The sequence below is a fragment of the Dromiciops gliroides genome, chromosome 1 (assembly GCF_019393635.1).
Source record: "Dromiciops gliroides isolate mDroGli1 chromosome 1, mDroGli1.pri, whole genome shotgun sequence".
Taxonomy (NCBI): domain Eukaryota; kingdom Metazoa; phylum Chordata; class Mammalia; order Microbiotheria; family Microbiotheriidae; genus Dromiciops; species Dromiciops gliroides.
The window spans coordinates 302,896,653-302,912,271 of NC_057861.1; the positions used below are offsets into that span (position 1 = coordinate 302,896,653).

General features: G+C 37.7%; 1 protein-coding gene across 1 annotated transcript in view; it reads left to right on the forward strand.

The window, feature by feature from the left end:
* Positions 1-9,918, forward strand: part of CCBE1 (collagen and calcium binding EGF domains 1) — a 356,051-nt gene extending 346,133 nt beyond the window's left edge. Inside the window, exons 8-12 of the mRNA XM_043978435.1 lie at positions 947-1,067; positions 5,487-5,626; positions 5,718-5,753; positions 6,467-6,502; positions 9,434-9,918. Of these exons, the coding sequence (XP_043834370.1) occupies positions 947-1,067; positions 5,487-5,626; positions 5,718-5,753; positions 6,467-6,502; positions 9,434-9,667 (567 nt within the window). The 3' untranslated portion in view covers positions 9,668-9,918. The remainder of the gene's footprint in view (positions 1-946; positions 1,068-5,486; positions 5,627-5,717; positions 5,754-6,466; positions 6,503-9,433) is intronic.
* The last annotated feature ends 5,701 nt before the right edge of the window (positions 9,919-15,619 follow it).

The following is a 15,619-nucleotide window of genomic DNA, read 5'->3' on the forward strand; positions in this document are numbered from 1 at the left end:
TCTAGAAGGAGCTCATGCTGTTTCTTCCCATCAAGTCAATCCAATTTAGCAAACACCTGTTTTAGTACCTGCTGTGTGTAAAACACTATGCCAGCCTCTGAAGATAAAATGACAATAATTAAACAGTCTCTGACCTCAAGGAGTTTATGTTACACTGGTGGGGGGGGGATACAGAATGTACACTAACAAGTAAATACAAGATATATATTATAAATTATATACTATCACACACATTATGTGATTTATTATATGCAATATCAGGATAATCAAATGGTACCACAGATTGGTTATTTTAATTAGTAATATGCACAGTTGGAATTAATTTCTCATATCACCCTTAGCAGGAAATATGATCCTAAAGAATTGGTTTATAGGACTGGTAAGCTATGATGAGATGTGGTAAGGAGGGGGATGTCTAGAGCTTATCCAGTGCAATATGAGTATGGAGGGGCCCCTGTAGATGGAAAGCATTGAGATTATTTCAGGTTAGGGGTGAAAGGAAGGGAAGATACTACAAAGTAAAAGAAAAGTGAGATTTTACAAAAATTTTTACCAAAGGTTATTACTGAGTTCAGATGTTACTCTAAGGCTCATTGTATGTCCTAGTGCTGGAGAGAATTGGGTTCTATCAACTTGCCAAAGAGGATAAGTCTCAGAATTCCAGACCTGTTCTGAAAAAGACCTTAGTTCTAATCTTACTCTACCACTAACGCTGGTGACCTTTAGCAGTGTGATTCCAAGTAAGTCACTCGAGCTCTGTGGTATTCAATTTTCTCACTAACAAAATGAAGAGCTAGTACTAGATGAACCCTAGGGTTCCATCCAGTTCTAGCTTTCTCTGATTGTTTGTATTGGGAACACAGCTGCTGTCAAAACAAGCAAGTGACCAGATCTTCCACAAAACCATGAATCTTTCCCTTCTAACATTACATTACCCTCTTTCCAGATTGCACTGCTCCCGAACAATGCTGCAGACCTAGGCAAACACGTCACCGTTGACAAGTTGCTGGCTTCAAACACCTACTTGTCAGGGCCCCCAGGGCAACCTGGAGGTCAGGGCCCTCCAGGTGAGTGAGAGGAGTAGAGAAGATCAGAGGGTAATGAAAGGTTCTGGGAAACACAGCAAAGCTCTTCAGTGGGCAGATTGATTTACTTTTCTGTGCCTTGGTTTCTAAATATGCATGAGGGGGTTATAACAGCTAGAGTTCTTCCAGTTCTAGATCTTTAATCCTTTGTTTCAGTAGAATGAGAACAGGTTGTTTTATCATCAACAAGGGATTAGCCAATATATCACCTACTACTGGGTGATTGATAAGAGAATACAGGAAGATCCTAGCTGATAGCAAACTGACTGGGTAAAAGCTGCTTACTGAATGCCCAATGTGTAGATTTAAAGAAGCAGGTACTCAAGCCTGGGTCACCAAAAATCCTCAGGAATTAAGAAGTAAAGAATCATTTCTATATTAGTGGATGAGTTCCCTAAAGATAAATATAGTTTTCAGAGAAACCAAATGAAAACATATGAATAGTTAATTTCTCACTGAGTCACCTGCCTTTAAGACTAAGCATTAATTGATAAAGGAAAAGTGAAGTTATACAAACTCACTTTTTAAAAAAATGTTAAACTTCTTGTTTGTTATTAGATGCTAATAGTTCACTCATATTCAGTTCCATTCATTTTTTTTGTGGGGCAGTGAGGGTTAAGTGACTTGCCTACAGTCACACAGCTAGTAAGTGTCTAAGGCCAGATTTGAACTCAGGTCTTCCTGAATCCAGGGCCAGTGCTTTACCCACTGCACCACTTAGCTGCCCCCAGTTCCATTTTTTTTTTGCGGGGCAATGGGGTTAAGTTACTTGCCCAGGGTCACACAGCTAGTAAGTGTCAAGTGTCTGAGGCCGGATTTGAACTCAGGTACTCCTGAATCCAGGGCCGGTGCTTTATCCACTGTGCCACCTAGCCGCCCCCAGTTCCATTTATTTTTAATGAATGGGTATCTACAGTATAATAAGTCCTGTGTTTTGGCACTGTTGGGAGATGTGAAGTAGAAAATACCATTTCTGTCTCTAAATAGATTACAATCTATTGGAGGAATTATTCAGCTATTCTGGAAAGCAATTTGGAAAGTCCAAAGGCTACCCTTTGACTCAGCAATACCACTATTAGGTTTATATCCCAAAGAGAACAAAGAAAGAAGAAAAATATGTATGGCAACTCTTCTTTGTGGCATAAAAGAATTAGAACCTGAGGAGGTGCCTCAGGGGAATGACTAAATAAGTTACAGTGTATGGATATGATGGAACATTATTGTGCTATCAAAAATTATGAAGGGGATAGTTCCAGAAAAACCTGGGAAGATTTACTTGAACTGAGGGAGAGTGAAGTGATCAGAACCAAGAAAACAATTTATACAATAACAATATTGTAATGATATGTAACTTTTAAAAATTTAGGAACTCTAAACAACACAATGACCAACCACAATTCCAATGGACTCATGATGAAACATGCTATCCACTCCAGAAGAGAATTGATGGATTCGGAATATAGACTGAAGCATGTTTTCTTTCTTTTTTGTAAACATGGCCAATACAATAATCTGTTTTGTTTAACTATAAATATTTATAACTAGGTTTTGTTTTCCTTGCATTATCAATGAGTAGGGAAGGAAGAATGGAGAGAGAGAGAATTCAGAACTGAAAATAAAATTTAATGTTAAGAAATACTTAATGCATATATACATAAAACAGTCAGATATAATTGTAATCAGTCAATCAGTGAGCATTTATTGAATGCTTACTATGTGCCAGGCAGTGTTCTAAGTGCTGGGGATACAAAGAAAAGGGAAATAAAACCTAAAAAAACCCAAACAATCCCTGCATATAGCATAGATGGAAAGTAATCTGAAAGGGGAAGGTATTAGCATCAGGGAAGGTTTGGGATGACAGGGAGCTGTGACTTGAAGTCCAGGGAAACTAAGAGGAAGATATGATCATAGATCTAAAGCTGGAAGGACCCTAAGCAGTCATAGAGTACAGTTCCAGGTGAGGAAACTGAGTCCCAGAGAGGTTAAGTGATATGCCCAGATATACAGGTAACAAGTATCAGAGTTGAGATTTCAATACAGGTCCTCTGGCTTCAAATCCAACATTCTTTCATTCTACCATTAAGTATAAAAATGGATGGTACTGGAGGTCAGAAAAGGGAGAAAACATCATAAATAGGAATAGTTAAGGTAGGCTTCATGCAGGGCCTGAGCTGAGCCTTGAAAGATGGGTATGATTTGGTAGGGGGAAATGAGAGAGGAGGATGTTCCAGTAAGGGGGAAAAGTAGAGTCAGGCCTAAACAATTTTTTTTTCCCTGATTCTGTGTTAATCCTCTATTTTTCCTTAAGTGTGGTAGAAGCAATTTTGTGCATACATATATTCAGAGAACGAGGGTTGGCCTTTGTCTCCGACATATCTCCCCTAGTGAATGTCCTATGACTAACCTACTTCCTGATCTTGTTAGAAAACCTCTTCTATAGGCATATTGCTATTTATCAGTGAATATAGTATTTTTCTTAGGAGTTTGCTTCTATTATAGGCTTCTCCCTCCTCCCCAAAGCTTGGGACCTTCTTGCTTCCCTGGAGGGAGATCATTTCTGATTATTTCTATATCTACACAACACACACATACATATATACACATATGTGTGTGTGTGTGTATGTGTGTGTGTGTGTGTGTGTGTGTGTGTGTGTGTGTGTGTGAAACCATAGCAGGCACAAGCTATAGGACCAAGAGAAATATTTACTGTCTTTTTTTTTTCCCTTCATGAATTCATGCCCCAGTTCTCTGGATTGTTTTTGTTTGCCCTCTGGTTTCTAAATTGGCTTGAGCTGTCCAGGGTACTGAATTTGATCAATTTTAAAACCTCTCCAAAACCTCTACCCACAGCAAAGCTGGAAAGGACTCTAAAAAATCATATAGCACAATTCTGTGTGAGGAAACTGAGTCCTAAAGAGATTAAGTGACTTTTCCAAGGATATATATAGGTAGGAAGTGTCAGAGTTGCGATTTCAATACATGTCCTCAACACACATCCTCCGATTACAAATCCAATTTCATTCTACCATTCTATTTGTATGATGAAGTGCAACAATGAATGGTACTGGAAGCCAGAAAAAAGGGAGAAACCATTGTATGAAGTAATGGTTCAAGCACATTAAATGTTTGCAGAGTTTATGATTGACTTAAAATTAATTATTTGTCTTGCACCTATTTATGAAACTCACCTTTGCGTTAACATGAATTTCTGATTCCTCTTAATTCTTTGCCTCTAACATCACAGATTGTTTTGCAGCTACTATAAAACTTTTGCCTGAGACTTATTAGGGTAACTCAAGGATTAATAAGATTTCTCTACAATCTTCCATTAATATTCTGGGTCTATATCTTTAGGTAATTCAGTCACAGAATATGCAGATTTATTAAAGAAAAGGCCTCAGGAAATCATTGAAAAACTCAGTTCCTAGGATTAAAAGCTAAGTTCTTATACTCATTGCCCCCAAAGAATTCAAAGACATAAAGTTCCCTCCCCCTCTACCCCCTAACCCTTCAACCCCCACACCCCCACCCCCATCTCCATATAATTGTAGCTTGGCTGGTAAAGTTATGCTTCCTAATGAGTCCATTCACTGTAAACTCTTGCAAAGCATTGGTCCTAGAAGTGACTGGCTTTGGGCTATTGAAGAAATTCATTGAACCAAAGGAGGAAACTCATTTCCTTCCAAATCACATACCTGGAAATGGAATTCGGAATTGAAATGAGTGACAAGTTTGGATGCAATCTGAACTAATCTGTCTATTCTGTGACCTGTTTCTCGCCCTAAATACACATCTACAGAGGGACTTGAAAAGCACACTATTTCTGTTTGTCACCCAACATAATCTAAGATAGAAATTCCCTAAAAGATAGTAAAAGGTAGCTCTAGAGCAGGGGTTATTAATCTTTTTTTTATGTCATGGACCTATTTGGAAGTCTGATAAAGTTTATGGACCCCTTCTTAGAAAAACAATTTTTTTTTTTAGTGAGGCAGTTGGGGTTAAGTGACTTGCCCAGGGTCATACAGCTAGTAAGTGTTAAGTGTCTGAGGCCGGATTTGAACTCAGGTACTCCTGACTCCAGGGCCAGTGCTCTATCCACTGTGCCATCTAGCTGCCCCCCTTTTATTTTAATTTTTAAAATTTTAAATGAATAAAATGAAATATATCAGTTTACAAATGAAATAAAGTATGTTAAATTATTAGTTATCAATAGTTATCGATGTATATTTCTTAATGATTTTCACATCCACAGGTTAAGAACCCCTGCTCTAGGGGAATCAGAATAGAAAGCTAGTTAAGTATTTTTGCCACCAGAAATCAACCTTTGAAGCATATGAGTCTACCCTCTCCCAGTGATCATTTCTCAGCATGTTAGATTTACAGGATTTCTTTGGATTACAGGGTTACCTGGACCAAAAGGAAGCCCTGGATTTCCTGGGGTACCTGGGCCTCCTGGACAGCCTGGCCCAAGGGGCTCGATGGGACCCATTGGACCATCTCCTGACCTCTCCCATATTAAGCAAGGCCGGAGGGGCCCTGTGGTTAGTATTTTTCTCCTATACACTTACTATGGGGATTTCCTTTTTCTATTTTCATTCCTTTTCTTTTTAACAGGATTCCTTTGCCTTTTAGGGTCCACCAGGTGCACCAGGAAGAGATGGTTCCAAAGTGAGTAATAAAAGTTGTCTTTCCAAGTTGGTACCTTCAAAATAAAGGTACCAACTGAATCTCAAGCATTGTTTAACACTCCCATTTTCCAGGGGGAGAGAAAAACTGAGGCAAAGAGATTTTTTTGAAATATGAAATTTGGGAGGAAAGTCAGAAAAAAGGTCTCATGGAAAAAACGGAAAAATCTTGAAGGAAATCCCCCAGGCCTATTTTAAATTCATCTCTTTGGAATAATAATGATACATGCTTTTCTCTTTAACCAAAGACTTTTGCTAACCTTTTGCATTTTTTTATATATTTGGCTCCAGAAACTAATTGGTAGTTTTCTTTTGAGAACTATCCACTATTTAATATTGGTGGCACTTTGTGAGGTGTGGGGTGGGAAAGGGTGGGAGGATGGAGTGAGCAGTCCAAGCGAGTTAGTTTACAAAATTTGCGAGTAACTCCATGAGCTGTCTGGGAATATGTGTGTTCCTTTTGTTAAATCTGGTTTGGAAATATATGGCCTTGGGGGAAATATGAGACATTGGACCTGGGCAGCTGTGTACAAATAAGTGGGTCCCCAAGGCACAGCTGCAGTCTTACATTTGGTTTTAATCATAGAAGTTTGTTATTTGTTATTTTCATTTTTTGTTTCTTTTTCTTTTTTTTAAGTAGAGACTGAAATACTAGACACTTGTTCTAGATAGTAATCCTGTTGTTGATTTTTCTAGGGGGAGAGAGGAGCTCCTGGACCCAAAGGATCTCCAGTAAGTAGCATTGTTTATCCAATCTGGAAAGGTGTTTGAATGCCCCTTAATCAATGTAGACTCCGATAAGAATGATGCCCTCCTTATTTTCTCATTTGGTTCTTCTGGATTTATTACTGTGAAAAGATCTGCTGAAGCCAGTGAATCTGGTTTTCTTTTTTCTTAAATCATGGCTAATCTTTAGGTAAGGAGTTCTTAACCTAGAGTCCATGAAATTTTTTAAATATTTTAATCAATATATTCCAGAATAATTGATTTACTTCTGATTCTAAGTATTTTATTTTATTCATATAAAATAATTATTCTGATGAGTCCATAAGATTTTACCAGACTGGTGCTCTGTGATACAAAATATATTAAGAAACCCAGCTTTAGGTAAAAGGTCCCCTCTGGGATATTCAAAAGCCTAGTTTGATATGCATCTTATCCAGGTGTTCTGTAAACACTGACAAGTCTAAAAGAAGAAAAATCAGAAATGATTCTTTTTAAAAAAGCACACAGTTGAAAGAATTTTTGAAACAAGTATCTCTGATAAAGAGATATCTCTCATTTCTCAAATATATGGAGAACTGAGTCAAATTTATAAAATTACAAGTCAATCCCCAGTTGATAAATGGTCAAAGGATATGAACAGGCAGTTTACAAGGAAATCAATGCTATCTATAGTCATCTGAAAAAATGCTCTAGATCACTATTAATCAGAGAAATGCACATTAAAGCAACTCTGAGGTATCACCTCACACTTATCAAAGTGGCAAATATAACACAAAAGGAAAATATTGGATGTTGGGGAGGTATGGAAAAACTGGGACACTAATCCACTGTTGGTGGAGTTGTGAATGGATCCAACCATTCTGGAAAGCAATTTGGAATCATGCCAAAAGGGCTATCAAAATTCATACCCTTTGATCCAACAAGACCACCGCTAGGTTTATATCCCAAAGAAATCTCAAAGAAGAGGAAAAAAAACCTATTTGTATAAAAATATTTATATCAGCTCTTTTTGTGGTGGCTAACAATTGGAAATCAAAGGAATGCCCATCATTTGGAGAATGACTGAACAAGATCTGATATATGATTATAAGGAATATTATTGTGCTATAATAAATGGCAAGCAGGATGATTTCAGAAAGGGCTGGAAAGACTTGTATGAACTGATATGAAGTAAAGTGAGCAGAACCAGGAGAACATTGTGCACAGTGACAGAAATATTGTTCAATGAAGAACTGTGAATGGCTTAACTATTCTCAGCAATGTAATGATCCAAGACAATCCCAAATGACTAATGATCAAGCATATTATCCACCTCCAAAGAAAGAAATGATATTGTTTGAATATAGATTGAAGCATGCTATTATTTACTTTCTTTCATTTTTAATTTTTATTCAAGTTTTCTTATATAAAATTACTACTATGGTAATGTTTTACATAATTGTAAATGTATACCCGATATCTGATTACTGCCTCAGGGAGGAAGGAGGGGAGAGAGAGAAAGAGGGATAGAATTTGGAACTTAAAACTTTAAATTAAAATATTTATTATTTTTTTAAAACCTATTTCACATGTATAACCTATATTGCTTGCTTGCAACCTTGGGGAGGGGAGAGGGGAGGGAGGGAGGGAATGAGAGGGATAGAATTTAGAATTCAAAACTTTAAGTAAATGAATGAATGAATAGATAAATAAATAAATGGGGGGGGGGAAACCCCACCCAGTCTCAGCATTCTAAAACTTAACTGCTGCTTTGACCACATGAAACAAAGATCTCTTTATCCCTTTTAAGAAACCCATTTGCTTCTTAATGGTGTTCTTTGAGACATTGTACAAAGTAAGTTAAATGTACATGACCTCTGCCCTCTGGCAGCTTACAATCTAAAACAGGTAACATCACCACTAGCAAAAGACTTATCATTGATCAGGGAAAAAATTGTACATTTAACTAATACTTAACAGGCTTCACCTGTAGTGTCTGAGATTGTTATTTCCCAGAAGGCAGAGGAAATGCCTGCTTAAACTCCCTCATATCATGACCAGAGGTGATAATGATGTTAAATAGATTTAATGATAAATATTTTAACAATGGAAAATAATATATGTCCACTATATACAACAGTAGAAATCCCTTGATTCTTTCCCAATTATTGAACGACATTTCTTAACATGCTCTCATGTTGGTTTTAAATTATTGCCATTTTCCATGTATGTAGAACTGCCTAAATGCTTTTTTATTCTTTAAATTTGTGTGTTTTTATTTTTCCAATTGCTTGTAAAAATTCATTTTTCAAAATTTTGAGTTTCAAATTTTCTCCCTCTCTTCTCCCCTCCCTAAGAAGGCAAGCAACTCCATATAGGTTATATATGAGTAGTCATACAAAACATATTTCCATATTAAGCATATTGCAAATGAAAACACACAAAAAAAAACAAGAAGAAGAAAAATAAATAAAAAGTAAAAGTTTTTTTTAAAAGTATGCTTTGATCTGCATTCAGACTCCTTCAGTTTCTTCTCTGGAAATAGATAGCATTTTTCATTGTGAGTCTTGGATCATTGTATTACTGAGAATAGCTAAGTCATTCACAGAACAACATGCTTTTAAAATAGATTTTAATACTTGTTACTCTGGGGAGTCTTTTGAGATGATCATTCCAATTCCCTCACCATTTTACAAATCAGGGAACTAAGATATTGAAAGATTAAATAATCCACCCAAGGTCATATGTGATTGGAAGGTTTGAGAACCTCTGATTGATTATTGTCATCCCAAGGGCCACTCAGCCTGAGCAGTGGAATCCAGGAAATGTGTTTCCTATCAAGTTAGAAGTTTACATTGAGCAGTAAATCTTAGCAAATTAAACCACATTTGTATACTTTAGGTATTGACTAGGGTTGAGGCTACAATCTGACTCTGAGTTCTACTTCTAAATGTATAGGGACCACCTGGTTCTTTTGATTTCCTCTTGCTGATGATGGCTGACATCCGAAATGACATCGCAGAACTTCAGGAGAAGGTGTTTGGGCACCGGACTCATTCATCAGCAGAGGAGTTCCCATTACCTCAGGAATTTAGCAACTATCCAGATGTCTTAGACTTTGGCTCCGGAGAGGACTATCCAAAGAGAACTGAAGCAAGAGACTCAAGAATTCACAAAGACTTATATCCTTAGCAGGGTTTAGGTACTTCATACCAAAAGTTGGGCATGAAAAGGTTGATTCTCTCCTCAATTTGAATGATGGAAAGAAAAAAATGCACTGGGGATTTAAAAGATAGATTTTTATTTTATTTACTCTTCCTTTTTTTCTACCCTGGTACCTCCTTGCTTCCAAATACTTTCTTTTAATAATCCACCTCCCTATGTATTGGTAAGTAGACCAATGACTAACTGATATGCTTCCCAGCCAAAGCCAGTTAGGCTAATGAGTCATAGTTTCTCCAATACTTTCCATTCATTTCAGCTAAAGGATTCAAAGAAACTTCCAGGGTTTTTCCATCAGAAATATGTTTATTTTGTAAAAAAAACCTGTGAGAATGTCTCCAAAACAGAAGATAATTTCCCAGGTGAGAAAAAGTCAAAACCCCTTATAAAAAATTAACTAGTCAGTTAAGCACCTATTATGTGCTAGATTATGGGATACAAAGATAAAGTAAAATAGAACCTGCCCTCAAAGAGCTTATAGTCTAACGGAGAAACAACATGCATATATCTCAGTACATACAAAATGACATATGGCAAATATTTGGAGCTATAATTGCATCAATGAAGAATCTTCCTTCACTAATGCAGACAATAACTTGTACATGCCTTCTCATCTTCTGTGATCTCTAACACAAAAAATGGCCAATGTAACTAAAGGAACAGAGGCTCCTAACCAGAAGATTGGTCAACAGTTGATCATTTTGGGGAGGAAGGGAGATTCTCTAAAATAGTATGTTATTTGTCTAAAAAATGAGGTCCTTTCATTTCTAAATGTCCATAATTATAAGAGGTTTATTCCTGTCACCGGACAAAGTAGCAGGGCCCAGGAAGAAATCAGAATGACAATATTTGCTGTTATGTACAATGTAGCTTTTAAAACCCCAAATGTGACTGTTTAAGTGTTCCTGCCTTGCTTTTAAGTAGGTACAACATTCAGAGTAAAAAGTGCTGAGTAGGGGCAACTAGATGGCGCAGTGGATAGAGCACCAGCCCTGGATTCAGGAGGACCTGAGTTCAAATCCAGCCTCAGACACTTAACACTTACTAGCTGTGTGACCCTGGGCAAGTCACTTAACCCCAATTGCCCCACAAAAAAAAAAGTGCTGAATGCTGGGGGCAGCTAGGTGGCACAGTGGATAAAGCACCAGCCTTGGATTCAGGAGGACCTGAGTTCAAATCCGGTCTCAGGCACTTGACACTAGCTGTGTGACTCTGGGCAAGTCACTTAACCCTCATTGCCCTCCCCCCCCCAAAAAAAAAGTGCTGGATGCTGTAGGAACAAATTCCCTCTTCCTTTACACAAATATGTTGAATACTACATATGATAAAGAAATGAAATGTACTGGTGCACATCAGAAACCATTAGCAAGTAATATGCCAGGAGATTTCCTAAATTTTCAGTCGTGTGGGTAGGTAGGCTTTGAAGAGCTCTCAGTAAATCACAGACTGTTCATAAAAGCAGGGTCACTGGCCACTTAAAAGGGGGTGAAGGGCATAAATTCCTCAGGCCAGAATCAGCACCTGAAGAAACCTTGATGCCCTCCCAGAGAGTCATCCTGCCAATGGACCAGAGCAATTGAATGAATGTAAAATGGGACTCCAGGCTGGATGAAAACTTCTGGTTTGGGGCCATTTTTCCTCTTTTCAGGGCCAGATGAAGAGAAACAGCTAAATCTCCAGTTAAACTCTCCTTAAATATTAGATGGGCCTGTCATGAGTCTACACCAACTTGGGCTATAGTGGTTATAGAAAATTCACTTAGTTGGGGGAGGGGGAGAAGGCCTGAACAAAAATGAACCTTCCCTAGTCAACAGAAGTTGTCCTTTGCCTATAATTTTTATCTTATCATAAGGAAAAAAATCTACTTTCTCTTGCCCTTCTAGTTCTTATCCTTGTGTTCCCTTCTTCCACAACTGCAGAAAACAATTTACAAACCCTAAACCCTCAATTCAAACCAAGTGTTTATAGAAATATAGGATCTTTTATTTGAAATAGGCTTTAGAGGCAATGTAGCCCAATTCCTTTGGCCAGTGGATGAAGACCCTTAACAATATCCCTAATAAGCATTTATTCTAGTGAAAGTGAGCTTACTCTTATTGAAACAAGCCATTCTAGTTGTTTGTTTGAACTGCTATCTTCCTTACAGTGAGCTGAAACTCTCCTCAGTTCTCCACTCTGGTCAAGCCACAATTGGCTAGGCACTGAGGAAGCTAACAAAAAACCTATTTGTGCTTTAGATTCCTTCTTCCTAGGAAGAACCGAGACCAGGATTCCACTGGGAATTCTTTTGGGGAAAAAAGTATTTTCAGTGAAAATTATAGAACTTTGTCACCATCATTCTAAAAATACCTGCTGCTTCCTTCTTTCTCTTCCCCATACAGAGAACATAGAAGCCCTTTTCCATTTCTCCCATTTGGACCCCTTTCCTCTAATTCTTAGAAGGGCACATTATAATTCCTAAGATATCCTGTGGTTAAATTTGTGATCATTGTTGCTTTGTTAATCTCATGTCTAATTCTTCATAACCCCATTTGGGGTTTTCTTGGTCAGGATACTGGAATGGTTTGCCATTTCCTTCTTCAGCTCATTTTACAGATGAGGAAACTGAAGCAAATGGACTTAAGTGACTTGCCCAGGGTCAAACAGCTAGTATCTGAGGCTGGATTTGAACTCAGGTCCTCCTGACTCCAGGGCTGGCACTCGACCCACTATAGCACCTAGTTGCGCCTAAATTTGGGATCCTAGGCATTCAATTAGCTGTGGGTCTTTTATATTCCTCTAACCTATTGTAATATCTTTCTAATGGGAAAAGTGAGTTAGCTAAGTGCACAACCCAATGGGCAGTGAGTAGAGGAAACCAGGTATATAGTGTATAGTGTTAGATTGGGAGTTAGGAAGATTTGCTTTCAGACTTTGCTTCAGACATTTCCTAGCTATATGACCTTGGGAAAGTCACTTAGGTTCTTTTTTGTTTTCTCATCTGTAAAATGATGCTGTTGGATTTTATAGCTTTTAAGGTCACTTCCAGGTTTAAAACTAGAATCTTCAATTAGTCCTGGGACTCTTTTGGTGGGACCTCATTGCTTTTGCATTTGTACATCATATTTTTGTATTACATTTCGTTTTCTTTCTGCTATTCAGTCTTAACAATGCTAAAGAAAAGGATGCTCTAGACACACATCTAAAGAACTGGCAGCAACAACCCCCTCTCCATTCCCAAGCACATGCACAATTCACACTCCCATGGAAGACCACAATCCAATCACAATTAACCAACAGCTGTGCTCAGCATAAACACTTCAAGCCTGTATTTCTTATTCATGAAAAGCTTCCATTGAATGCCCCAGAACTTTGAGAAAAGAAAAATCTCCTTTGTGGCAACTTTTCAGACCAAGAGTCTAGATTGCCACATTTAGTTTTATAAATGCCTGTTTCTTTTCCACCATCCCCCTACTTCCTTCAGTCCAACCAGTTACAATGATATAGCACTGGCTATACCACAATGCTGAGTTTCAGCTCAGAAGCTGTTGGTTTTGCCTGGAATATATTTGATGTTTTGCTTGTTTGTGGAGTACGTTATTTAAAGGGTGTGGATGGATGAATGCTTAAGAAAATAGTTCCATGGATTATGAGAAATGATTGAATCTGTCTTTGATTTAGCAAAAATGAGAAATGTTATTACTTTTTTCCTCAAGACTATTATATATTTTTGTAAATTTCTCTATTGTCAAACACCAGTAAAATACAAACAACCACAAAGTAGTTGTAGTCTAGGATAATATATTCAAATTATATAAACTGAAGCTAATTAGAACTGAGATGCCTACACCTCTTTCAAAGAACATTGTATGTTGGGAGTTGTAGGCAAGCACACAGTTATTCTTTGTCTTTCATAATCTCAACCTGCTGGATCAGGTTGATTTATTAAATAATGATTAGCCTGCAGATGTCCCAAACACAGGCTTCTATCACAACATTAAATGAATATTTCAGCTTCCAAAATGATATTTTTCAAAGAACATGTGACATCAAGAGGGCATTCTTTTATCCCCAATGTATCTTTTAGTTATGTTTAAAATAATTAAAATGTCCACATATATCAAAATACTATTTCTGTTCTAAATCTAGTGGACAACTATGTTTTTGATAGAGAACAGGTAGAACACAGTATATTTATAATAGATCATCTTATATATTTCATGTTAATAATTATTTAGGATCACCTTCAATATTTCAGGATAAATTTGGATTGAAAATTTATATATCCACATAACCCAGATTTAAATGTTTTTATACTGTTTTTCTAAAAACCTTTTTTTTTGGTTAAGAAGTTTGTTCCTTTGCTGAAAAAAAATATGTAATATGGAAATTGTCTGCAGGGCAAGCAGAATTACATTTCATTTTAAGAGCATTCCTAGTCTCCTGAGAGAGCTCTGGATAGTGAAAAATGTACCCTCCTATGCTCTGAAGTGGGGCAAAAACCCAGCCTCAGCTTCCTGGATTAATTCACAAATGCAGCCAGTTAAAGAATTGGAAACTGAAGCTTCAGATTACTAATTTCCTAAGCCCCCTCCAGGTACAGTAAGTGTAGATGAGCTGACAGTGTCCCCAGAGAAAATCAAGTCAGTGCCATCTGGCTCCTCCCAGGCCACACTGCCTTTATAAATATCTGGTTCAAGCTGTGCCCAGCAAAGGAACTCCCTTTGCCCAAACATGCAAGGAGGTACCACCAATGGAAAGCCACAGAAAATCAGGTACCCACAGCATGTCTCTATGTAGGTACAGGAAGCAATATACCCAGTGTGCTTTTGGGGGGCCCTGTCTCCTCACCCTCCTCCCAGAGTGGATAATTTGGAGTCATCACACATGTGCACATGCACAAGAGCACATGCACACACATACACACACATACACACAGGGTCAACCACATTTTACAAAGGCTTACCACACACACACAAATTTCCCCAAAGAGGAGGCTTTTTTATAAAAATCTGAATAAGAGTTTTAGTTAAGTAGGACTTCACCTAAGGTTATTGATGGTGAAGAGAGAGAGAGACAGAGAGAGAAACAGAGAGAAAGAGAGAGAGAGAAAGAAGAATTTTCTCTGAAAGCATCAACATGTTTAATGACAGAAAACCATTAGTAGGATTCAATTTGCAAAGAAGTACAGTACTATTTCAAGACTTAAGAGGATCTGCCTTGGTAGCCTTCCTGCCATCCATGATGGGAAGAAAAACCATTGCTTCAGGAAAGTCAGACGATAGGAAGGCTTTTTGCCAAATACCCCTTATGCCTGCCCCACTCCTCCCACCAGCATGGGTATGTGTGTGAGCAAACGTGCACACTTCAGACAGAGCAGGAGGTCTTTGATACTTTGATAGGTTCAAATCAATTCAAGTCAACAAGCATGTACTATGACTCAGAGAGTTCCCTGGGGCTGTATTTGTATAACGAATCTGTTATTTCCTAGTGACTGGTTGTCTTCTTCAGTAAGCATATTGCTCATTATTTATAACAGGCATATGAAACAAATGGACTGATATTCTAAACAGTTATGTATGTGATTTCCATGAAGAACGTTTGTTATGGACACTTAATTACAAAGTTATTTTTTCTTATAGTTTTGTAGTTGTTTTTTGTTATAAAGGCCATTCCTTTTGAGGAGTCAAGTTCTGATCTCAGAACAAATAAAGGGTAAGAGGGTTGATTAAGGAAAGCTTGATCAACTGATTCACCCAGTCAGTTTGATAGAATTGATGGGTGTAATGATCAGGTAACAGACAATGAAGCAGAAGAGAATGGCCCTTTCAGACACTGAATCACCCATTTGCACCTTATAATGGAGTTTTGACCCCTGGATAAAGGCAACTGATGATTGAATGAAATTATTATCAATGCCCCTCTGTGTCCTACATTAAAAAT